The following is a 27,860-nucleotide window of genomic DNA, read 5'->3' on the forward strand; positions in this document are numbered from 1 at the left end:
ACAATTTATAATGATTTCCTAAATACAGAACAGGGAATCTAGTAGTCATTTTGACTCAGCCCCACAATACTTCAAATATCTCAAGATCGGTAACTCTTTTGTTTTTATAGTTTCTTTTGTAAGAAAATAGACTCTTCAAGCTTTAATGGCATAATTCACTCAGCTTCTAATTCAACTCCTACAAATTATGGCGATTTTCCAAAATCACCTTACTGCTGCTGTCCCCAAACAGATTATTACCAAATCAAATACTAACATTAGCATTTCACCTTAATAGCTAGCTTACCAAGCCTTAATTTAACATATTAATCTTTAACATATCTTTCACTTTTCATCAACAACTATCAAAAAGCTCAAGCACTCATCAATGGCAAAACACAAAATCATCATCAATCCACAAAATTGAACCATGGGTTTTTAGAACTCAAGTCAACTACTAAAACATGCATGCATCTCAAGAACAACATCAAACATACCTTAGTCTAGCAAACCACCATAGCCGATTTTCTCAAGCTCTTCCCCTTCCTTTCTTTCCTCTATTCGGCCAAAGGTGTTCAAGAATGAACACATTTTTTTTTTGTTTTCTTTCCTCAACTCACGGCAACAAGGGGGGGTATGGATGAGACCATTTTTTTTCATCACCCTTCCTTTTCATTGTTTAATTACCATGCTCTTTATTTTATTTTTCTTAGCATACATCACTAGCATAACATGTTGGTGACATGTTTCCACCCATAGCATGGCCAGCCACTATGCTTTAATTTGGCTAATTTGACATGCAAGGACAAACACTTTCCCACATATATTAATGGGCCACTTGAACACTTGCCTAGCATATTTCTAAATTGTCTCACATAAGTCCCTACTAATAAATTCCACATACACTGACCAAATTAAAGTATGGAACTATCACACAAGCATTTACGCACATCATAAACACAGAATATAATCTTTAATTATTTATAAGACTCGGTTTTGTGGTCCCGAAACCACTTCCCGACTAGGGTCAATTTTGGGCTGTCACACATCTCCTTTTCCCTTAGCCTCATTGAACTAACCATTTTCAATCCTGATCCTTGAGGTGAAGCTTCTATCAGTCCCTTTGAAGATGCTTTCATTTGAGGTCACTAGATTGGTGCAACCACTGTCAATCAACCAATTCTTCTTGACTTTGTTGTTGGTTGCAAAACAAGAAGCAATTAACACTTGCTCCTCCTAAGCTTGAATTCCATTAGTAGCTTGAGCTTGAACATTGTGTTGTTGCTTATTCCCTTTGTTTTTTCACACTCTCTCCATGTGACCAAGTTGTTTGTAGGCTCTACATTGGATGTCTGGCCTAAACCAACAGTATTTCTCCAATTATGTGGTCTTCTTGCAGTAAGAGCATTGTGGATAGCATTTATCAACTTAGACAGAAAAATTGTTGACAAATCTCTCGAATCTTCCAAGGATAAGATCTTTGACTCATATTTTTTAAGGAGAGTTGTAATGACTTTCTCCACAATTTTGTTGTCATTAAACTGGTCTCCAATAAGTCTAATGTTGTTGACAATAGCCATAATCCTGTCTGAATACTGCTTGACAATCTGAGCCTCCTTCATCTTCAAGTTCTCAAAATCTCTCCTCAAATTGATGAGTTGTTGTTGCCTTGTCTTTTCTGAGTCATGGAACTCCTCCTTCAGCTTATCCCAAGCTTGTTTGAGAGTTTCACAGGCCATGATTCTAGTGAAGATCACATCCGGTACACCATTCTACAAGCATAACATTGCTTTATATTTCTTGACACACTCATCACCGTGTTGCCTTACCTGAGCAATGGTTGGATTTGCTCTCAAGGGTGGTGGCTCCCTATCAGCCTCGACTACTTCCCATAAATCATAGGCCTAGAGGTAAGTCTTCATTCCACAAAGAACCATAACAAGAAACAAAATAGATTCTCTTTCTCGATGAAAAAACACACAAACAAAGAAATGGCCCTTGAAGACAACAAGATATAAATACCAACTATTGTTGTTAACTAAGAGAGAAAATAGAGAGTAGATGAAAAACAACAACAAAAGAAGAAAAAAATTTATCTATGTTCATTCCACTAAACATTATGGAAACTTGTTTAAAGGTAACTTGTACATAAAAAGAACTAACAAATCAAGTTAATTATCACCTAAACATTAGTGTATTAGCAAACTAGAGCTAAAACTTAACAAAATTAAGCTACAAATGAACTAACCAGAACTAGCATGCAACTAAATAGAATTTGCATGCACCAAGGCTCATTTAGCCACATGATTGGCCAACTTGTAACAAATACTATCTCATATAGACACCGCTTTTCAAATATGCAATCATTTGGTTAAAAATTTTAGTCATATCTTTCTGCATTGTCTCATTGCAAGAGTTGTTTGGTTTGGCAGCATTACTTGAGAATTCATTCATCTTAACTTACTAAAATTAGCACTTCAGCACTAATTAAATTTTAATCATTTCCCCTCAAAAGGATGCCATAGATTTGGCAAACCATACAATTTGAATGGTAGATGTTTGGGGAATATATGGCCTCAAAGGGACAAAGTGTGCTTAAATAATAAAACTTTCAGCCAAAGTAAGAAACCTTTAAAATCAATCAAATGATAGTTGTGGGGGCAAAGTTTTAGACAAGGTAAAGGTTTGATAAGGAATTGAATAAAATTAACCATGTTCGATAGGAAACTAAATATGTTGATCATTTCCATATAGCATTCATTGCTTTCAAAAGGAAAGAAAGAGGACTGTTGGATTTGGAGGGTCAATCATGATCACCGGGAGAAATGTCAAACAATGGTTCAATACTACAACACTTTTAACTCACCGGGATAGAACATTTTGCAAGTTATTCTTACTTCATAAGGTACTATTAGTTGCAAAGAAAATGAATTTTAGAAATATAAAACGCATGGAAAGGACTGCAGGATCTTGAAGCTCATGCATAACAATGCTACCAAGTGGCACTAAAGATAAAAGCCCTTAATAGAAGAAATAAAAAAATCAAAACATATTGCAGGCTTTGCACCAAGAACTCAGGGCAACGAAGAACTTGTGGAACCAGGGAAATAGGCTTTAACCTCGTTAAAGATAAGATTTTGTCATTCCATAACTTGTCATTTATTCTTGTTTGTTTGCTTTTTCCTAATGCTTGTTAATTGGACTCTATACCAACAAAAAAAAGCTTAATTCTTTTGGCCCATGTGCTAGAGCTAAATTAACACTTTAGTACTTGTATTAATTTTCTATCAATTTAGCCCTTGTACTTTCATTTTGTATACCCATTATTCACATATTTTGTAATAACCCTAGAGACTATGGTGCCAAAAAATACAGTTTTGAGATCCCATTTTCGTAAACTGAGCCCATAGATATTTTTATTAAATATTTATAGAGTTATATTATAGGAGAATTTAGTTTTGGATAAGTATTTTTTTACCAAATTAGTGATTAATTATGGTATAAGGACTAAATTGTAAAATTAGTAAAAGTTTGATCGTTAAATATTTTCTTCATTAGAAAATGAACTAAGGATTTAAATGGAAATTATACCACTTTAGGATTTTAATGCATGGTTGGTGGCTTATTTTGTTAAAAAATTGTTAAAATTGTTATTTAATTAAAATTTTATATTATTAAAATAACTTAGCATGGTGGAAATAAAGAGAATTCATCCCTTTTCTTTCCATGCATGCCAAAATTGGAAGAAGAAGAAGAAAATTCGACCTTGGGGTTTCAAATTTGAGGCTTTAATTGGTTAGTGCAATTTAGTTTTTTTCTTGTAAATTTTATGTTTTTGAGGTCATGATAGCTTAATCTAACTAGCCCATGTATTAAATTTTAAAACTTTTAAAGTTTTAGAAAGTTACCATTGTTGATTTCTTAAAGTTTTAGGTGTTAAATTGATAGATTTTAAGCTTAGAGATGAAAAAGGACTAAATTGTAAAGTTAATTGATAGTTTAGTACAATAGGGACTAAACTGGATAAAATGTAAAAGTTGTTATAGAAATAAAATAATAAGAGGTCCCAAACGGACAATAATGAAATCGGGTTGCAATTTGGAGTTCTAAATTGAAATTTATGTTAATCTCGGTTTTAGGGACTAAATTGAATAAAAGGGAAAATTTGAATGATTTGACAATTGATTCTAATTTTGGTAAAGTATTAATGATATTGTATGTTTATGTTAATTCGTAGCTAATGTTGACCTAGATTTATCAAGAGGGAAAGGAAAAGCCAAAGCCGTTAACAAATTGCTTAAACTGTTGCATAGTTGCATTATATAACATGGTAAGGTATTGAGGTAAGTTGAGTTTGATTAGTTGGAATGAATTGGCATGAAAATGCTTGATTTTAGAGATGGATGACTAAATTGAATAAGATTAAGAATAATGTAAATCAATAAAAATGTGAAATTGATTTCGTATTGAGATGATTCATGTTATTATGCATACGAAATGATTATCTGATTGATGAATTGAATTGGATAAATTGTGAATCAATTATAAATGGAAACTGAATGGTTATTACCTTATTAACTGTTCGAGTAGGGTCGGATATAATTGGTATGCCATAGGATAGATCGAGTACGGGTTACTTCGACTATGAGTCAATAAGTGTTGGGCACATTTGTACTTCGGTTATATCAATAAGCGTTGGGCATAATTTATTTATTTAGACAATGTCAAATTGGTGTGTTGGTTGGTTTCGTGTATCTGTTCAAGTCCGAGTTAGGTTAATAGGGGTTAAATGTGTGAAGATTCAATAATGTTCTTTGATATGAACTGAAATTGTGAAAGAGTATGTGAACCGGTTATAAACCAAAAGTTTGAAATGGAAATTTGGATGAATATATTGATTTGATTTGGAATAGGTACGCTAATATAGTATATTCTTAAACTAGCTAATGAAACAAGATTAAATGAAATTATATGGCATAAATGATGTATTTAGCATGATGATTTTCATTGTTGTAAAAGACAAGATTGTTGAATGTCATATGTTAACTTAACTTACAATTGTGTATTCGAATTGTAGAAATACCATTGAGTTTATACTCAGCGTACGATTTTTATTTTCCGTACACAAGTTAGGTCCAGTTCATGATCCCAAATATCAGTTCGGCATCTAGCCAACAACCCCAGTCTCAGCAAAGTTCGCGTTAGTTTTATCTTGTGTTGGAGGGGCATGTACCTAGGTTGGTTCCTTTTGGCATAAACTATGTTTATATTATTGTTTATGTTGTACTAATGGTGTATGTTTTGGTCAAATAAAAGTAAATTGGTAAGTATTTTTTATTGTGGTTGATGTGGTATGAAATGTTTTATTTTGATTGAATTAGTGAAGTAGGAAAGTATGCTATGTTGAAGTGTAATGAGATGGTATGAGATGGATATGGCTAGGTTGTATATATATAAGGCATGTGAATAGGTAAGTAAATGTGATAATGATAGCTAATACTTTGTTGAATTTGGCATGTCTTGATGATGCTTGGAAGATTTATAGGTACTTAAATTGGTAACCGAAATGGAGAATGGCATGAAATATGCTAGTAAGTAGCTAATGTATTATTAAAGGTCTTAGTATGTAAAAACGATAAGTATATGAATGGTTTAAATTGTTGATATGAGTTATAAAGATGTAGAATGTTGTTTAGATATGAATTGAATGTCTTTGTGTTTGTTGTAGTATGACTAAAAATGTTTTGGTATGTTTGGTGATGATTATGAACAAGTTTTGAAGGTGCTTTAAGACACCATTTGTATGAATTTTTAGTTTGGGCATGGAATGGGCATAAAATGAAGTTTTTGACATTTTAGTACTGAAGTATCGATATCATAGAAGTAGGCATCGATACTTGACATTTCAATTAATTTTTTCAAACAAACAGAATGCCAAAATGGTATTGATATCGAACTAAAGTATCAATACCCTACATCATGGTATCGATACTTTACAAGGGTATCAGTACACTTGTACTTGATTTAGTTTTTACAAAAGAAACATATTCATAAAACGGTATCGATATTTAAGGTAGAGTATCGATACCATAGGACAAGTATCGATACTTATTGATTTTAGATGAAATTTCCAAACATCGAAGCTAATTTTGGTATTGGTACCTTTCAAGGGTATAAGTACCTGTTACAAAATTTTGAAAATTTACAAATTGACCCTATTTCATGATCAGACTATCAATTAATTTTCCATAAGCTCAACTTAATCTTGAAAAGTCTATTTATCATACAATGATTGTAATTATATAATGTTAGTATGCTTAATTGATTTATTTGCAATGTTCTTTATCCGTAGTTGCTTCGACAACAGATGTGACATCTCGTAACTCGGATCTGGCAATCAAGTTGGGTATTAGGATGTTATATATTTTCTGTTAAAAAAAGTTAAACCAACCAATGTAACACCGCCACGTCTTAATTAAAGTAAAAAAATCTTAATTTTTTTAAAAAATATTATTGAATTTAGAAATGTCATTAAAAATCCAAAAAATCTAAACCCCCCCCCCATCTTAAAACTTGAAAAACTATTAAACAAATTAAAAAGAAAATCGTAACTTATTTTTTGAAAATTATAGTATGCGAAACTTCAAAAAATATTTGAAAATTTTAAAACTTTTCATAAAACTTTTTAAAAAAAATCATTTGTTTGGAATTCTAGGTTTTTTTAGAAAATCTTAAAATTTTATGAAACTTTTTAAATGATTTTATTATATATTTTGAAAATTTTAGGGAATTTTTTTATTTTAAATAAAATTTAATTTTTTTAGTAAAAAAATTCTTTAAAAATTAATTCAATGGAATAGATGTAGTTAAATAATCTCTTAGAAACATATAAGAAGTTTTCTTCTAGTATGACTCAAGAAAAAATGATTAATTAAAAGTTAAGCTTATGTATGGAATTAGAATGTTAGAAAGATAAATAAATCAGCAAATCAATTAAACATTTAACCTCGTCTGTTAAAAAGAAGAAGAAGAAAGATTTGTACTCTCATAACTCAAGTCAAATAACTCTCAAAATGCTCAAAAAAAAAAAATCTTTAGACATCTTTTTATTCACTGGTCTCTAATCTCATTTAAAGAATTTTATGGTATTTTTTACTAAAAAACTCATAATTCCTTAAAAATGTAAAAAGGAATTTCAAAAATTCAAAAAATCCCTAAGCCTTTTAAAAATATATATCATAAAATTATTTAAATATTTTAAGATTTTCTTAAAAAAATCTAGAATTCCAAACAAACGCTTTATTTAAAATTTTATGAATTTTTTTTAGTTTTGCATACTTATAATTTTAAATATATATATTTTCTTATAATTTTTAAAAATAGGTTATGATTTTTTAAATTTTTAATAATTTTCTAATTTTTAAGATTTTTTTGGGTGGTTTGTTGAGATTTTTTGAAATTTTTAATGATTTTTAAAAAGAATTTTGTTATTTTTTAAAATTTTAATTTTTTTTACTTTTGATTGACACCTGGCAGCATGACATTGGCTTATTTAACTTTTTTAATGGAAAATATATAGATGGGTCACCAGGTATACAGAACGAAAGTATAGGGGCGAAACTAATAAAAAATAATATAGGTACCAAAGTGATAATTTAGCTATAGTAAAGGGGCCAAAGAGGTATTAAACCAAAAAAAACTCTCAGGTAGACGAACGTTCTATGCCGATGATTGTTCTAATCTTGAATAAGAAACTAAAAGCGTAGAACATTAGTCAGTCAACGAGTTGGACAAGAAACTAACTAATTTTTACGACTACCTGACTTTTTTGGCTCTGCTAACGTCACTAGTTTTAGTAATTGAATTTCCTTCTCATTTCCTTTCCCATAGATTTCAGAAAAGAAAAAAGACATGGAGAAGAACCCAGACTTGTCTTCAGTTAATTGTTTCCTGTTCAAGGAACTTAGTACTTTACCACAATCCTAGATTTTCAGACCGGAACAACAAAAAGGAGACCATGTTAGAAGACAAAGCTTACTCATGCTGCTCTTTAGTTATTCGCATATTCTTAATCCTAATTACAGGTTGAAACCCATTCGCTTATTATTATCTAAATTCCTTTTTTTTTCTTTATTATTACAGTTTTGTTACTCTTATAGGCATATATGTCCTGCTAACCTCAAATGTTTTTTTTAAACAGTTCTAGTTTAATTATATTATATCTTTGATATGTTTAAACAAAGACTTCTATATCTTGTCCATGTTTTTCGGAGGTGAAAATTTTTAGTGTTAGTCCTATCAACTCATGGTGATCCATTACAAGTTGTTTGAATTTGCAGCTTTTGCTGCTGTTTCAGGAAATTCTCTAGACACAGACAAAGAAGTCCTGCTGAACCTGAAATCATTTCTGGAAGAACAAAACCGAGTTAATCGAGGAAGATACACAGAATGGAATGAAAGGAGCTCGAATCCATGTGAGTGGTATGGAATCTTGTGCTCTAATGGCGAGGCGAGAATCATTGGTATGGACCTTTCTGACAGCAATATTTCAGGGGAAATGTTCAACAACTTCTCAGCCTTAACTCACGTTCAACATCTTGATCTCTCTACAAACACGCTAAATGGAGTGATCCTTGATGAGTTGAATAGATGCCACAACCTTGTGTATCTCAACTTATCACATAATATTCTCGGAGGTGAGCTGATGTTGACTGGATTGACCGGTTTAGAGAAGCTTGATTTGTCTACTAATCGGTTTCATGGGTAGGTCAAGTTTAGTTTCCCAGCAATTTGCCACAAACTAGTTGTTGCAAACCTTTCAATGAATAATTTCTGGGGTAGCACTGACTACTTCGATGGCTGCTGGAATCTGCAGTATCTGGATTTGAGCTCCAATAATTTTAGTGGTAATATTTGGACAGGGTTTGCAACGCTAATTGAGTTTTCAGTTGCTGAAAACTATTTCACAGGGTCAGTCCCAGCATCTTGTTTTATGGAGAATTGTACTGTGCAGATTTTGGATCTATCAGAAAACAAATTCCAGAGTGAGGTTCCAGGGGAGATTTCGAATTGCAAGAATTTGTGTTGGATCTTAGAAAACTGAATAAGAAATTTCAGCTGAAACTTAAGCTTTAAGCTACAATATCTTGATGAACAAACAAAGAAATTAATAAGAACAGAATGCTTGCCAGAAAACCAAAAGAAGACGAAGAATTTGCTGAAAGATTCATTATCATTTCATTGAGAACAAAAGGCATTACATATACCAGGCAATCAGCTTGTCAAAAAAAATGAAAATGTTACCTAAACATACCTAGCTTGTCAAAAAAAATGAAAATGTTACCTAAACATACCTAGCTCCACTAACTAAGTCTTGAAACTTATAAAACCTTGCTTGCACTCTTGGTTAAGCTGATTTATCAAATCTATCAGCACCAAATTACATCAAGCATGTCACTAACTTAGTTCTAATCTAACTAAGCAACACAACATTAACTGAAAAGTAACATAACAGCATTATATGCTTCAGCTGCTACTCGCATGGTTCGAACTGCCTTGGTCCGCATGTAAGCCATCTTCTAACACTCCTCCTTGGCTTGCATGTTGCAAACTCCCAACTTCGCTCTCAAATTCTTGAACCTTGACACACAAAGAGGCTTTGTCAAGATATCTGTTAACTGATCTTCAGAACTGCAATGAACTAGTCTAATTTCTTGAGATTGTTCCATTTCCCTAACAAAATGAAACTTGATCTTAAAATGCTTTGTTTTCCTATGAAACACTGGATTCTTTGCAATTGCAACAGCAGATTGGTTATCACATCTGATCTCTGTTGCTTCTCTTTGATGCAAGTTCATATCTGCCATGATCTTCCTTAATCGAATTGCTTGGTTAACAGCTCCTGCAGCTGCTACATATTCTATTTCAGTTGTTGATTGAGCAACAATAGTTTTCTTCTTTGAACTCTAGCAAAAAAAAAAGTTGAACCAAGGGTAAACAAATACCCTGAGGTGCTTTTGATGTCATCTATTGATCCGCCCAGTCATTGTCAGCAAAACCAAGGAGCTTCATACTGTCAACCTTCGTAAACATTATCCAAAAGTTCAGAGTGCCTTTAATGTACCTGAGGACTCTCTTTGCAGCTTGAAAATGGTTCACATTACAGCCGTGCATGAACCTGGATAGGAGGTTGACTGCAAACATTATGTCTGGTCTTATGGCTATCAAGTAGAGCAAACATACAACTAGGCTCCTATAGGTTGATTCATTCACTTTCTCGAAATCACCCTGGCTTGTCAGCTTTTCTCCAATAGCAACTGGAGTGATAGTTGCTTTACAATTCTGCATGGAGAATCTGTTCAGCATTTTCAAGGCAAATGCCTTTTGGCTTAAGAAAATCCCTTGCTGAGTCTAAAATACTTCCATGCCAAGGAAATAGGACATTTCACCTAAATCTGACATTTCAAACATGCTCTCCATTTTGCCTTTGAAATTTGAAAGCACAACATTGTTTTCACATGTTACTAACAAGTCATCCACATACAGAGACATTATAAGCAGTGTTTGGATCCACTTAGATCACTAGCATGAGTTTGGATCCACTTGGATCACTAATCAGGCATTCTTTTCCTTTGAATACAACTGAGTATCCTTTTTCAACTAGTTGAGCAATACTTAGTAGATTTCTATCTATTTCAGGTACTAACAAAACATTGGAAATGAGTTTGATACCTGAAGGAGTGTCATTCAGCACATCTCCCTTGCCTTCTGCTTTAATGTAGTGTCCATTGCCCACTTTTACTTTTGTGTTGAAACTTCTATCAATGCTCTTGAAAATAGCAGCATCAAGTGTCATGTGGTTTGTGCAACCACTGTTATTCAACCACCTTTTTGTGGGTTTTCTTCTAGCAGCTGAGTAGGAGACAGTAAATACTTGTTCTTCCTGATCACAACCTTCCTCTGCCACTTGAGCTTCTGTTCTAGGCTGTTGAGGCTGGTTTTGCTTCTGCTTGCCTTTGTTTTTGCAAACCTTCTCAACATGGCCCATCTTGCACTGTACATCAGGTCTGTACCAGCAGTTAGCTTCAGGTTGGCTAACTCTTTTGCAATGTGAGTAAGGTGGATACCTTCTTCTTGCTCCATCTCTTCTTGATTTGCCTGGCCAAGTTTATTTTCCTTTGTAGCCAGAGGAGCTCGAGGTTGGTCTGCTCTTGGCTTGAAAGGCACCTTCTTGATGCTCCTCCTATCTGCTAGGATTTCTTTGTTCCTGATAATAGAGGGCATTGATTAGCTCAGCCAAAGAGATGCTTGACAGATCTCTTGAATCTTCCAGGGAAGAGATTTTGGCTTCAAATCTCTCAAGTAAGGTTAAAATAACCTTTTCCATTATTCTAACTTCACTGAATTGGTCCCCAAGCAATCTGATGCTGTTCACAATAGCCATAATTCTGTTTGAATATTGCTTAACTATTTCTGATTCCATCTTCTTCAAATTTTCAAAATCCCTTCTCAAATTCAAGAGTTGTTGTTGTCTTGTTTTTTTAGTTCTTTGAAACTCCTCTTTGAGCCTGTCCTAAGCCTGTTTTGGAATCTCACAGGCCATAATCCTTGTGAAAATCAAGTCTGACATACTGTTTTGAATGCAAGACATTTCCTTGTACCTCTTGGCTCTATCATCAGAATGCTGCATGTTCTGAGCTACCGTGGGGTTAGCTCTTAAAGGAGATGGTTCAACATCAGCATTAACAACCTCCCACAAGTCAAATGCCTGCAGGTAGGTCTTTATTTTCACTACCCAAATGTGGTATCCTTTACCATTGAACATTGGTGGTGGTGCTGGAGAGAAACTTGATGAAGGCATCGTTTTTGAGAATAGAAAATAGAAAGGTCCTCTAAGAAATCAGCTCCATATACCAATTTTTGGATATTAGAAAATAGAATAAGAAATTTCAGCTGAAACTTAAGCTTTAAGCTACAATATCTTGATGAACAAACAAAGAAATTAACCTTAAGCTATAAGAACAAAATGCTTGATAGAAAACCAAAAGAAGAAGAAGAAATTACTAAAAGATTCATCATCATTTCATTGAGAACAAAAGGAATTACATATACCAAGCAATCAACTTGTCAAACAAATGAAAATGTTACCTAAACATACCTAACTCCACTAACTAAGTCTTGAAACTTATAAATCCTTGCTTGCACTCTTGGTTAAGCTAATTTATCAAATCTATCAGCACCAAATTACATCAAGCATGTTACTAACTTAGTTCTAATCTAACTAAGCAACAAAACATTAACTGAAAAGTAACATAACAGTAGCATATGCTTCAGCTGCTACTTGCATGGCTCGGACTGCCTTGGTCTGCATGTAAGCCATCTTCTAACAATTTGGTTACCCTAAATATATGGGGAAACAACTTTTCAAGGCCAATTCCCTTAGAGCTGGGATCAATTTCTACCCTGGAAAGCTTATTATTGGGTAACAATCGTTTTTCAATATTGATTTCTGAATCTCTTTTAAACCTGAAGAAATTGACTTCACTGGATTTGAGCAACAACAGTTTTGGTGGAAAAGTTCACGAGATTTTTGGAAGATTCACACAGTTGAAATCTCTTACACTTCATGGGAATTCATACATAGATGGGATACTTTCTTCTGGGATTCACAAGCTAACAAATATGTCTCAACTCGATCTAAGTTACAATAACTTTTGTGGTGAATTACCAGTTGAAATCTCTCTGATGCTAGGCTTGAAGTTCTTAATCTTAGGCTACAATCAATTTAAAAGCGACATACCATCGGTGTATGGAGACTTGTCACATCTACAAGCCCTTGATCTCTCCTTCAATGGCCTCTCTGGATCAATTCCACCTACGTTTGGAAACTTGATATCCCTATTGTGGTTAATGCTTGCAAACAACTCATTAACCGGTGAAATTCCCCATCAACTTAGAAACTATTCTAGATTATTATGGCTAAATCTTGCTAACAATTGACTTACCGAGAATTTCCCTCTTGAGTTTACAAATATTAGAAGAAATCCCACTCTAACAATTGAATCAGATCGACGAAGCCAGCCGATGAATACCGGTCCTACGGAGTGTTTGGTGATGTAGAGATTGCTAACTATAAACTACTCGCCTTTTGGCTTTGTCTATACCATTCTTACCAGGAAAACTTGCAGAAGCATAAAAATTGGATTGCTTAAAGGGTGTGATTTTTTTCAAATATGTGATAGAGGTTCACCGGTGCGGGAGTATGTGGTCTCAGGTTATCTTCAGCTTAGGGGGAATAAACTCTAGGGTGAGGTCCCTTCAGATACGGCTAAGATGCAGAAATTTAGTGTGTTAGATTTTAGCTCCAATGAATTCAATGGGAAACTGCCTGCAGAGATGGGTAAGTTACCACTTATAGTCCTAAACATTTCAAGGAACGAATTTTCGGGCCAAATTCTGACCAAAATTGGGAATATTCGATGCTTAAAGAATCTTGATTGTCAATGAACAATTTTTCAGGCATTTTTCTCGTGGAGTTGGGTAAGTTGCATGATTTAAGCAACATCAACATTTCATTCAATCCATTCCTTGCTGGTATAGCAACAGGGAAATTATCAACATTTGGGAAAGATTCCTTCCTAGGAAATCCACTATTGCATAGTTCGTTGTTCAACTTTGACGATTAACTTCCACAGCCGCCACCACCACTGCTACAGTCACAGGATAAAAGTGAATTTTGGAAGGCATTGTTGACAGGGTATGGATGTGGAATGGTATTGGGAGTAGCTATATTGTATTCTATTTTTCGGAACGGTGAACCACATTGGTTTGCCACAGTGGTTGATGGTATCCATGAATGGATGGCGAAACAATTACTAAAAAGAAAGTTGGGTGGAAAAAGTCAGCTATAGTGGCGTTCCAAGGGTTATGTTACCTTATCAACACAACTAGAGCAGTAGCAAGAGTATTGGCTGAACATCAGTCTAGTAGGATAAATATGATGTTTGTCATGTTGATGAAGAAATGTTGTTGTTCTTCAATTATCAATCTTTTAATTAATGCTACTTAAATTTAACATTCCAATGCATCGAATAAATCTATAACTTTTTTCCTAATCCATCAAACAACAAAAGCATGATGTAATTGCTTTCCTTCTTATCTACAACAAAAAGAAAATATATAATTAAATATCAATTTAACAGAATATTTGTTGGATCTTCTAATATCATAGTGTAATAACAAAGGAATTCTATTGAAATTAAGTAATGACTGTAACATCTCTAATCCCTTACCTTATTAAAAATTATAAAAATATAAAATGTATTTACTTCCTATTTTGGGGAATGATCATTATACATAAATTTTAAGCTGGCATAATTTGTTATTTCATAATTCATAAGATTTAATTTAAAATTTAGAAATTCTTTAAGTTTCTTTTCATAATATGAATGGATTTCATTATTATATAAATAGAAAGAATAAACTGCATATATTATGAATAAATAGTTTATGGATTTAATGTTGGATATATTATGTATAAATAGTTTATGGATTTAATGTTGGATATATTATGTATAAATAGTTTATGGATTTAATGTTGGATCTAGTGTATCAAGTGTAGTTTTTTCGTCTATGTACACTTGTATTTTTCGAACAAATTGGTCTAATAATAATACTCATTAATTACATTAATACACTTTAAATATTGTCCTTAATGTTTTTGCACACAAAACAAAATGGAAACAAATATTGACCCATTGGATATCTAATATTTAACTAGTACTAAGCAGTATTATGTGGTTGGATTATAATACAAAAAGACAACTTATATTATTAGTAGATGAACCTAAACATGTCCTTAGTCTAATTAGAAATGAGCAAACCGATTGAAAGACTAATATTTTGTCTATCAAGTCCAATTGGGGAGATGATTTTTCTTGAGTATCGGAGTGGATGACTCTCAAAAGATAGAGACATATATATGACTAACTGGATTGGTAGTACATTGAATAGGACCCAAGTAGAATAGATCCTAAATCCATTTATGAATTTATTCACTTGTGACGTTCATAGTATGATATACCTTAATTATTCATGGATAATAGACTATGTATGTATGACTCGTATACTTTGATGTAAGTAAAAACTCAAGTTCAAATAGATAAGGAATCGAAAGTTGATGTGTTGTGTATACAACTTCCGCAGTATGTAGCCTCATCGATATTACATGATAGATGAAAAGTAAATGTAGTCATGAGCCGTTTGTCTTTGTGATAAATGATTTGATTACTATTTGATAGTAATTGACTTTTCATGAATAAAGATGTAATTGTTACCATGAAATAAAATAAGATAATATTGAGAGAATAAATTTATCGCAAAGAGATTAAGGATATACTATGACGATAATACACTAACGACAATGTCATTGGATGATCACTAATTGAGTAGCTTTTGTAATAGTATGTAATTAGGGAGAACTTAGTCACAATACTATAGTGGAATGACTGCGTGACTACATGAGTTTATAATTAATAAACAAAAAGCTTAAACATAATTATAAATCATTTGAGCCCTAATTATATATGTCCAATCGGTCCTTCCATTAGCTCGTTGAAACCATAAATGAATTGCATGTTGAACCAAATAAACAGAAATGGTTTGAAATAATAAAGTTAGAGAAATGAGTCACATTTGGAAATGAATGTGTTTTCTCAGTAAGTATAGAAATGACTTGATAATTAATTTAAGATTTTTAAATTATTATTTAATTAAATAATTGAAGTTTGAAAATGAAATTAAATTAATTAGTCATTGTGAATTCGTTGAATATGAAAATTAAATATGTATAAACCCATTTTTAATGGTGTCAGAAATAGTGGTTTCGAAACCCCGTTTTCCATTGGTCGAGTAAATTTATGTTATTATTTAATATTTACAAGTCTATCATGGTGTTATGTTGATTTTTGGTCCGATATTTTTCGTCGATTGGTTAGTAATTAAGTTATACGAACTAAATTGTAAAAACCATAAAAGTTAATAGCTATAGATTTTTATTGATTAAAGGGCCTATATAGTAATTAAATCAATTATTTAAAAGGAAATTAGGCCATTTTTCATTATAGTGGATGGTTAAGGCATATTTTTAATTTAAAAATATGTAAAAAAATAAAATTAATAATGTGTTTAAACAATAGAAAAAGTGTCATCTTCTTTAGTTTTTCTCTTATTCACCGAATATACATAAAATAGAATAGAGAAGCCATTATTGAATGCTTCAATACAATTGGCCTTGCATGGTAAGTCCTCCAAAGTCCCCCTTTTTTTTTGTAAATTTTAGGTTTTTGAGATCTTGGGAGCTTGATTTAGCTAGCCTGAGTATTAAACTGTAAAATTGTTAAAGTTTGGGAATGCTATCATTGATGAATTTTGAAGCTTTTGATGTTAAATATTTAGCTTTTAAGCTTAGATTTGTAAAGTGAAAGTTGTTAGTTTTGAACATAGGGACTAAAATAAAAATATTTCAAAATTAGTATGAAATTTCTATAAAAGGATGTGATTGAAATCGAATTGAAAACAGGACTTCAATGTGAAAGTTATGATTGTTTCAGTTTTATGAACTAAATTGAATAAAATGTAAAAATTTAGGGAATTTTTAAAATGAAATTGGACTATTATATGCATGAAATAAATTGTTATAAGACATTTTAAACTGATAAATTGAAATGAATTACCATATAGATCAAGATTTGAATCAACCAATAGATAATTGAGGAAAAGGGAAAATTACTGATTAGTCCCTACAGTTCAACTTGTTAGCAGTTTTTGCAGGTAAGTTCATATGGTGTTTCTATGTTGTAAATGATTTTTTGTGTTTAAATTATGAAATTGTAACTTGTGATTGTATGTTGAATTGGTTATAAAATGGTACAAATGGTGAGAAAATGATTGAATTGTAAAGAAATGAATTGATGTGTTAAATGTGCCTAAATAAATGTAAGAAAGGATAGGATACAATTGGCATGCCAATAGGTTTATTTGCATATTGCACGAGATATGGTATGTAATGATATTGATATACGGAGAATTCATTGTTTATACAGAAATCTAGCATTTGTTGCAGATTACCGAGTTTTGTCTATTTGGAGACCACTATTACTAATTGTCTCTATTGAGACCTTGGTGTGTTATAGAGGGATGTAATGTATTATAACATATGATGCCTACAGGTTTAGCACTTTAGCGCTCATGTTTGTATTGGAGTTATCACTCGAATGAGCAATCAAGTATGTTTTGGTAGTTACCTGCGTATCCGTATCTGTTGATTATAGTTTATCGGGCTAATCAATTATTGGAAAAGGGAAACAATTAAATGATGATATGTATTGTTTTGGAATTTTTTATATGATATAAGTATGATGTAAATGAAATGTAATTAACGAGTTTGATTAAATGACACTAAATGGGATTGATTCGTACTAATTGAAATGTTTATGGCTCGATTTTTTGACATACTCACCTTGTTATTGTGAAATGTGGTAACAAGAAATTATATTCATATAGCTAATTTGATATGTTAATTGTGATTTGAGGTGAGTTTACTATTTTAACTCCTATGAATTTACTAAGCATACAAAATGCTTACTCGGCTATGTTTCTTATTTTATTGTTGTCTTTTGCAGAATGAGGCGATTAGATCATTTCAGAGTCTATTAAGTCTTCGATTCAATAGTCTTTTAACCATTCTGAACTTAGTTATGTGGCATGTACATAGACAATGCTATGTTTATGTGTACTTCCTTGAATGATGTTGGTACTTTGGATCTTGAATGTGTCATATATTTTGAATGGTATATGTTATGTAATTAAGTGTACATATTGGTAATGTGTAAGGTTTAGATAAAATAATTTGATGATAAAAGTTAATGGTGATGTTAAAGTAATTAATGAATTTGAATAGTATGCATTGTGAAAGTAATGGTTATTTGCATGATTGGTGAAAAGATGATTGAGTAGGTATTGTGGTTGTGTATAGTTTATTTGACATGAAATGTATAGATGAAAGTTTCATTTTGAGGGCCATTTGAGGCATGTTGTATGTATATGTTTGTTTGTGAAAAGGTGCCAAATTGGTGGCATATTGGTTGTTGATAGTTAAGATTTTTAATACGAGATGTTGGTGTATGCTTGAATGGTGTTTTATACAAGTTATATGTGTACTTAAGGTTCTTTTTGAGTTGGTTTTAGTTTGAGCATGAGAAATGGTACCAAACATGAGATTTTTAACCTTTTAACAAAAAAATATCGATACTATAGGTTGAAGTATCGGTACTTTACCAAATGAATATTATTTTTAAATCAACAGAATGCCAATTTGGTATCGATACTCATATAAGTATCGATACTTATTTTTCTGAAGAACGGTACTTATAAAGGTATCAGCAAAAAATTGGCTCGATTTTAAATTTTGAAATTGGTATAATGCCAAAACGGTATCGATACCTAACTTGAGTATTGATACTTGTGTATTTTAACTTGATTTTTAAAACATCAAAATTAAAAATGGTATCGATACTTGACTTGAGTATCGATACCCATGCTTAAACTTTGAAAAGTTTATAGTTTGGTCCTTATACATGCTCGGGTCAAATTTAGAGCTTTAGTAAGCTCGTTTAAGTCTTGATTTTACTTGATTAATGTGTGGTGCATGTATTTATATTAAGAAATGAGGATTGAATGAATTTCTGTTGAGTTTTTAAATGTGAATTGTTCCGGTAACAAAAGTAACATCCCGTAACCCAGGTTCGACAATTGGGCCGAGTGAAGAGTGTTACAAAATATATTTTCTCAAAAATTCTTTTATTGTAAAATTTCCATGATGTTAGCAGAATTAGAATTGAGTTAAGAAAATTATTTTATTGGAAAATTAATTTATCTAATTTAATTAATTAATTAATATTTATTTTGAGAAATAGAAAAACATGTATTAAGTTGGATTAAATTATAAAGTGCTAGGTTAAAAGTTTAGGAGGCACATATAAATTAGATCCAATATAAAAGCGACAAGAACCCGATATAAAAAAATTTAGTTGATTTCTTTTAAAAATAAAATATATTTAATATAATGGTATATATAAAATTTTTTTGTTTTCATTATATAATTACATATTTATTATTTTGTCTATATAAATTAAGAATTTATTAATTAAAAATTAAAATAAAAAATTTAAAAACATTTTTTAATTAAAAACTTAAAAATAACATATTTATTAATTAAAAAAAGATCTTGAAGCAATGTTGATTAGAAAAAGAATAAATAAATATAAGAGGAGATTAGAGGTGCTCAAGGGCTGGGTTCAACTAAAAATTTAGGCCCATTTACTAGGCCCGGGCTCGGCTCAAAAAATAGGCCTAAAATTTTGCCCAATCCCGACCCTGATAAAAATGCTAAAACTCGGGCCCGACCCAGCCCGTCTGTATTAATTTTTATATTATTTTTATATAATTTTTAAATATGTATAATACATCAAAAATACTAAAAACATCAACATAAATATTTCCCAAAACATCAACATAAATATTTTCCAACAAATTGAAAATAAATTTTAAAAAATATGTAGACTTAAATAACACTAAGGTAAATGCAACTTAACAAGTAAAAACCTCTAAAATAATAACAGAATTAACAAATGCCTTGAAAATAATAACAAAATTAACAATAAAATAAGCTTTATACAGTATCCAAACAATAATAACAAAATAGTAGCAACATAAAAGTAAAATAGTAGCAAAACAAAGAGAAAACAACAAGAAAATAACATTCAGAAACAAAAAAAAACAGATTTTTTTGCCCTTTAGTGAATTCGGACCAGGTTCGGGCCAAAAATGCTTTACCCGAGGCTTGACCTGTTTTTTAAACGGGCCTTATTTTTTTGTCCAAGCCCATTTTTTAGCTTATATTTTTTTCCAAACCCTTCCACATTTCAGGCGGGCCTTCAGGTCGGACCGGATGACCCGACCCATGATCAAATCTAGAGGAGATTCAAATTTAAAACCTAAAAATAAAAAAGGTAAGCATTCAACCAACAAACCAGAGAAATCAAAATTATATAGAAAATGCATTTGGTATAAAGTATTTTGTGAAAATTGTTTTTTACAAACTTGTGACTTTAAAAACATTAAATTGCTAAAATTTGAAAAAAATCGGCACTAATTTTGCTGTTTTGATACCTATTAGAGGTGCTCATGGGCCAGGTCGAGATCCATAAAAAATTTTGGCCTGGCTCGAAATATGGGCCTGAAATTTTGCCCAGGCCCGGCCCGGCCCGACCCATTTTTTAATAAATACCAAAAAATTATTTTAAAAATTAAAAAAAGTATATTAAAAATATTTTAAAATTAAAAAATTAAAAAAAAGTATTTTAAAAATATTTTAAAATTAAAAAATAAATATATTTATTATATTGGGCCGAGCCGGGCCCGGCCAAAAAAGTTGTGCCTGAGGCCCGGCTCGTTTTCTAAACGGGCCTCGTTTTTTTGCTCAAACCCATATTTCGAGCCTATATTTCTACCCAAACCCTCCAGTATTTCGGGCGAGCCGTCGGGCTGGGCCGGGCGGCCACCTCTAATACCTATCACCTTAAAAATAACTCCCAATAATCCAGGTCATCGATCCACGCCGATATTTCTCTTCATCTGAACCCTCCATTACGAGTAATCAACGGCCACTATAAAATAGAGAAATCGCATGGATCACTATCTAAACAAAAAAACTCCCCAGTTCCCGCTATAAAATACCTCGCAATTTTGTTTCGCTCCTCAAATTTCCAATTTTATTATCCAAATCGTTGAAGTCTCTTAAATTTGGTTGGATATCGAACATGTCAGGAAGAGGGAAGGGCGGCAAGGGATTGGGCAAAGGAGGAGCGAAGCGCCACCGTAAGGTTCTCCGTGACAACATCCAGGGCATCACAAAGCCGGCAATTCGACGCCTGGCACGTAGGGGAGGAGTGAAGCATATTAGCGGCTTGATCTACGAGGAAACGTGCGGAGTTCTCAAGATATTCTTGGAGAACGTGATTCGCGATGCTGTTACCTACACCGAACACGCCAGGAGAAAGACGGTGACTGCCATGGATGTGGTTTATGCACTGAAGAGGCAGGGTAGGACTTTGTATGGATTTGGCGGTTAGATGATTTAGTGCCTAGGTTTTTAATTAGGGGAAAATTGTAGGGCTCTGCCACAATTACAAGCTGGGCTTCGTTGTTCACTGTTATAGTTTGTAATTTCGCATAATCATTTGCATGTTTTTATTGAAACTTGATGGTCTTTTTGTCAATCTTAAATTATTTTTGAGAAAATGATTTTATCGTTTATGGTGTTTGTATGCTTCCCCAAAGGTGGAATTGACAATAAGGTTCCAACGTTGAGTGAAATGAAAATTTTAATGGCTACCTAATCAAAATGAAAGAAACAAGGCATTGACATATTTCTTTGGCCAATCAAATGGGGTTTCCATCCCTCCTTTCCCCACACATTTCCTTGATGTTCGGTGTCAGATGTGTCCCGGAGCTATAACAAAGCAGGCCAAAGTTTCAGAACATACTGCATCTCTTCCACCACATAGTTACCTCGTAATTCAAGGATTCAATTTATGTGAGACTTGAGTTAATCATGGTTGTCAAGCTGAAACAGACAATGGGACAACAACGGCTTAATTGTAGAGAGTTTTACATCATTTTGAATTGCTCTATCAATCTAGCCTTTGAAGCATATATTTTTTAGTTTTTCTTTAATTACAGTACTGTGAATAATAATGGATCAAGAAGTGTACAATGATATAAATATAAAACAAAAGGCTATTTAAAAGAAACATTGAATATATAAAAGGAAAATTACTCTCGTTCTCAATGGAAATCTTGGCTGACGGTGATGGAAATAATATTCCGATTGAGGACAGGAATACCAAAAAGGTTAGGTTCAAGGAAGTGGAGTTAGACTTGGTTAATGAGATGATTGTTGAACAGCCCGTTTTTAGTGATATCGATAACAGTGGTTTTGGGATCATAATTCCGACGAGTAAATTATTATTTTGTTATTTATTTAATGTCTACAGGAATATATTAAGGTCGTATTAAAATTTCGTTAAGAAATTTTGATGTTTAAGTAGTTAATTAAGTAAAAAGGACTAAATCGTAAAAGTTGTAAAAATAAAGTTCTATTAGTTAAAGGGGTCTCTTGGTTATGAAATCTTAAACTAAAAGACTTGAATGGTATATAAACCATTTAAGGTGTTAGTGGATGTGCATGGATAAGGTTTTGTTGAAATTTTAATAGTTTTTAAAGGTTAAAATGGTAATTGAGTAATTAAAAGAAAAATTAAGTAAAGAAAGATGAAACAAAGTTATCATCTTTCTCATTTTCACTTGTCTTGGCCGAATTTCACCATTGAAGAGGGGAAAGGATCGGTTTTGTTTTCTTCTTGCATGGTATACATTCAAGCCCCGTTTTTAATGATTTTTATGTTTTTAAGTTTGTTTTAGCTTAATCTAGCTAGCCCGAGGGTTAGTTTGTAAAACTGTTAAAGGTTGAGGGACTTACCATGAATGTTTTTGAATGAGTTTTGATGTTAATTGATAGATTATGAATCCTTGTTAAAAATAAACACGTTTTTTTAAAGTGATTTTGATGAATTTTGGAAATAGAGATTAATTTGTTAAAGATATAAATTCTAGGGTTTTATTGTAAAGTGGTGGTAGATATAGGTTGTTTCAAAGTCCCTTGTATCTATGGTTAACATGGATTTAGATTAAAATGGTTAGATTTGAAGTTATAAGCTTAAGGACTAAATTGTGAAAAGTTAAAATGTTAGGGGAAAATTGGTAATTTTTTATAAATATGACATATGGATTAAATAGAATATTACAAGTATTTAATTGATTGAAAATATCTATTTAGATCAAGATAAACCACATTCAGAATTAGATCGAGGAAAAGCTAAAGCTTCAGATTAGCTCGATTTTACTTCTACGCCCTAGTTATCAATGTAAGTTTGTATGAACTGTAATAGCTTAAATGTTATTTAAATTGAATGTTTATTATGTTTTTTTTTCATGTAAATGAATCAAAATACAAATGTATCAATGTATCAATGCTATGATGAATTGACGGATATCGAGTCTCGGTTGAACCTTAAGGATTTTTAGGATACAAATGACATGTCAGTAGGGATTTCATGTTTCGGGTGCTGGTCTTGAATGTCCCACTGATGGCCGAAGTCTTGCATTTGTTACAGATTCTCCACAGCTCGTGTGATTACATCGTGTAGTGTACATTTTGACCCACATCTCGTGTGAGTAGATCCATTTCACAGCTCGTGTGAGTATTGATGTAAAGGAAAGATTTTTGGTTATATGTAAAGGCACACTTTGTGTGAGCTTTCCCGAGTATTCAATGTAACTTTAGATTGCTTAACGGGTAAGAAAAGGGAACGGAATGGTAAGTATGCAAATGGAGTGAATCATGACTTAGTGAAAGGATTTATGAACTAAATGATGTTGTACATATAGAAATTTACATGTCTTATAGTTGATTTCAATTATGTTATGGATAGATATACTAACTTGTGAGTTGGTGATGTTGATTAGGCTTTGCTAAGCTTATGACGTTGGTGTTGAATTTGTTTAATCTATATATTGCATTATTAAAATGGTAAGTTATGTTTAAGTTTATACGAGCTTATTAAACACTCACTGCTTACATAGTTTCTTTCCTTTGTTTTATAGATTATCGGAAGCTCGATCGATTTGGAACCTTATCGGAGATCTATCACACTATCCAGAAGTCTTTTTGGTAGTTTTTGTATATTTTGGACAAGATTAATAATGACATGTATAGGATGTTTTGTAAAGGTGCTTTGATATGTTAAAGTCTTGAAGATTATGTTTGGTTGGTGCACTTTAATGTTTACCAAACATTGTCAATTTTGGTTACTTGTTAATGCTTGTAAATAAGGCTCTTTATGGTATATTTAGAATGGTTTGAAAATGGTTATTTGTGGTATGTTTTGGTATATAGTTGAAATAGGTTATCATGCATGAAATGAGGCAACATTGACATGTTTTGATAGTTGTTGTTTGATATAATTGTGGTGCTTTTGAATGGCATATTGGTTAGTTGAATTAGGGTCTTTGAAATGACATCTTTATATGTATTTGGATGATGTTTAGGTTACTTGAAGGTGTGCACAATTGGATTGTATATTTATGCATAGTTTGGTTATAAAATGGCTTGATTTTAGGCGTATTTTAGATTCACACAGCCTGAGACACGGGCTGTCATACGGCCGTGTGTCATATATGAATTTCTTAGCGTTTAAGTCAGTGAGTTACATGGCCTGAGACACAAGTGTGTGACACGATCGTGTGAACCTAATCAATGAGTTACACGGGTGAGGACATAGGTTGGGACACGGCTGTGTGTCCCTTGTTTGAAAGTTACACGGCCTGGCCACACAGGCGTGTGACCATTGTTTTTCAAATTTTGCAACTTATTCTTAAACTTTTTGTTTTGTTGCAAATTAGTCCCGAATTGCTTCCAAGCTATTTTTAGGGCCTCAAATGCTCGATTTAGGGACAAAATGTATGTGATTGAATGGTTTACGATATATTTAAATTATTGAATGTTATGATGTTTAAATATTTCTGATTTTATGGTAATGCTCCATAACCCTACACCGGCGACAGAGACGGGTTAGGGGTGTTATAGACGTGGATCCATCCCCTTTGGCACCGATGACCTAGAGGGATAAAGTAGTTGGGAAAGGTTCTTTGGAGTCGGTACAAGAAGAGGAGATTGAATTTGAGGAGGATATTTCACGAAATCTAAGGTTAATGGAATACCAACTATAAATTTTTCTGACCGGTTAAAGAAAATTCTAATAAGGGATATGGCCTTAACGGTGGTGGTGAAACTGTTAGGTAGGAATTTGGCTTATACTACACTTCATAATAGGATTTTTATCCTTTGGAAACCAACTCATTCATTTCAACTTATGGACGTTGAAAACGACCATTTTCTGGTGAGATTTCAGAATAGTGGGATAACGAGAAGGTTCTCACTCAAGTTCCATGGGTTGTGCTCGTCCAATATCTCACGGTTCAGTCGTGGACTCTTGTCTTCAGTCCCCTCCAACCGTTCCCTGGCACTGTCATGGCATGGATCTGTTTACTTGGGCTATCGGGGGTACTTTACAAACGTAGAATCTTGGAAGAAATAGGTGGTCTAATAGGTAAAGTTGCTAAATTAGATTTTAACACAGTAGTGGCTCAAGCGGGAGGTTCACTCGAATGGCGATTTTCATTAATATCGACAAATCGCTAATCTCTCAAATATTGATGAAAAACACGTTGTAGAGAGTCGAATACGAATCCTTACCAGTAGTTTGTTTTTCGTGTAGCCATTACGGGCATGTACGTGACCTTTTCCCATCTAAAGGTCTAGAGTTGGGCCGTGGTGGTTATGAGGAGATAGCAACCGTGGAGGTTCAACCGGAGAAGGATAAAATAGTAGAGGAATTAGAAACCTACGGACTATGGATGATCGTTGGGAGGTAATCGTGGCACAACTTAAGTTCGGACGACAAATTTTTAGGTAAAAATCAAGCGAATACTAGGGGGTTCTCGATTTGCTACCTTATTTGCCTTAGAGCATGATGGCGGCAAGAATGAGAAAAAATTTGTAGATATCTTAGGGATATCTTTCCAAAAAGGCAATTTTCTAAATAGGTTTGAACGGTCAAATATATTAAAGAAAAACCCTTCTCATTTTGGGTCAAAAGATGCGGCAAATATTAGGCCTAGGTTAGATGGTAGGGCCCCAAACATTAAAGCCTCAATGATGCTTAATGGGTAGAATATTTAGGGCTCCCTCTCCTGTTATATGCGTGGGCTCTCCTAGCCAAGTTAGGGATTCTATGGTGGTGGCCTGTACAAAACTGAATGGTGGCCTTTTAATCCAATTTGGAGACAACACAATGGTGGCTCCCACATCACTGATGGATGGACATTCAATTCAAATTGGAGACAACACTATTGTGGCTCCCATTTCACTGAATTCCGGTATGAGCCCTACGACTAAAAATACTTTATTAAAATTTTCAAATATTGTTGAATTAAACACCCTAATTCTGTTGGTTAATGATAAGGAAACAGTAAGTGCATCGAATATCTATGCACATTTCAACCCAACCTTTGAAGGTCTAATTGAATCCATGCAAAAAATGAATTTGAATATTCTTGATCTCGTAAGACACTTGGTAGTTTCTTTTAAAGAAAATACATTCTTTGAAAGATTTGGAAACTGTTTTGAGCTGGGTTGTTAAGAGACATCAAATGTCAAAGCGACAGGGCCCGGGAGGAAAAAATGTGGCTGTTTGTAACGGTAAACCTTTTAGCAAAATCATTCAGGATCGTGAAGGTCGATTTAAAAATTTCAGTAACGCGAGAGTCCCATTATTAGACTCAATGAACTCCATAGTCGAACTAATATGTTCCCAAGTCGAGGATAAATCTAAGGAGAAGGCGATGCATAAGGCAACCACATCTCGAGAGAAATCCAGCTAGTCTGAACATTAAAGGTTAGTATTTGCTTCTAGTTCTATTGTTATGAATTTGACTATCTTTTCATAGAATTGCTAGGGATGCGCCAGCACCAAGTTCCTTCATATCTTTTAGGAATATAACAGGGATTTTAAACATAACATTTTGGGCCTCTTAGAGACGAGATTTAGTGGGGGAAAAGTTGATTCAATTATTGCTAAACTTGGGTTCCAGTTCTCTCATCGTGTGGAGGCAGTTGGCTTCTCTAGAGGTATTTGGATTGGGTTGAAGGAGTTGTTAAGTGTTGACGTACTTCGAAGCCACCCCTAATATGTTTTGACTCGGGTTTCTAATAGATCCTTGCAGTAAACTATTTATGTTGTGTTTGTTTATGGAAGTCTTGATAGTTAGAAATGAAAGTCTCTTTGGGGAGAATTGGAAATGAGCACCCTGATAATGGGTCTCCGTGGATGGCAATTAGGGATTTTAATGCCATTTTATCTCCGTGTGAGAAAAAAGGGTGGTAGAACTAGTAGTAGCAATTGTTCTCTATTTGGGAATCTCATGGAGGAAGCTGAGCTGAATGATTTAGGGTTTAGGGGATCTCCATTTACAGGACATAGAGGTTGAATATTTGAACGCCTGGATAGAGCTATTGGTAATGATGCTTGGGTTGCTGCCTTTCCGAATTTCTTAGTGACTTACCTTCCAAGGCTCAAGTCAGATCATAGGCCACTCCTTCTATCCATTAGACTTTTTTCCCATCCTTCTAAGGGGCATCCGTTTCATTTTCTAGCAGGTTGGGCAGAACATCCAAGTTTCTCTGTGTTCGTTAAGGAAAAATAGAGTTTTGATGGTTGTATGGTAGAGTCTATTTCCCACTTTACGAATCAAGTCAACATTTGGAATAAGAATGGTTATGGGCACATTGGACTTCAGAAAAAAAGGTTGATCTCGAATCTCACCAGGATTTAGAGAGGTATGGTCCTTCTCACTCTAATCATTTTCTTGAGTTAGAATTAGTGGCACGTACAGAGTTGGAGATTATTTTTTACCATGAGGAATTACTTTGGAAATAAAAAGCAAGGTGTGATTGGCTCTTTTTGGAGGACAGAAATACTAAATTTTTTCATTGCTGAACGATCCAAAGGAGAAAACAGAATCGAATCACAACATTAAAAAATGATTTGGGGGAGTGGATTTTCGATTCGATGAAGATGAATTACAGAAGGAAGCCATTAAGTTTTTTCAGAACTTATATGGTGAGTCATCGGGGCCGATGA

The 27,860-nt window shown here is 33.1% G+C and overlaps 1 protein-coding gene and 1 pseudogene across 1 annotated transcript; both read left to right on the top strand.

Annotated features, from left to right (window-relative positions):
* The first annotated feature begins 7,826 nt into the window (after positions 1-7,826).
* LOC107898429 (probable LRR receptor-like serine/threonine-protein kinase At1g74360) lies at positions 7,827-14,043 on the top strand (annotated as a pseudogene).
* LOC107898428 (histone H4) lies at positions 13,738-21,230 on the top strand. Its single transcript, XM_016823908.2, has 2 exons — positions 13,738-13,751; positions 20,759-21,230. Exons 1-2 carry the CDS (start codon positions 13,738-13,740, stop codon positions 21,168-21,170), a joined length of 426 nt encoding a protein of 141 aa, XP_016679397.2. The 3' UTR covers positions 21,171-21,230.
* Positions 21,231-27,860: the final 6,630 nt, after the last annotated feature.

The sequence above is a fragment of the Gossypium hirsutum genome, chromosome D04, assembly GCF_007990345.1.
Source record: "Gossypium hirsutum isolate 1008001.06 chromosome D04, Gossypium_hirsutum_v2.1, whole genome shotgun sequence".
Taxonomy (NCBI): Eukaryota; Viridiplantae; Streptophyta; class Magnoliopsida; order Malvales; family Malvaceae; genus Gossypium; species Gossypium hirsutum.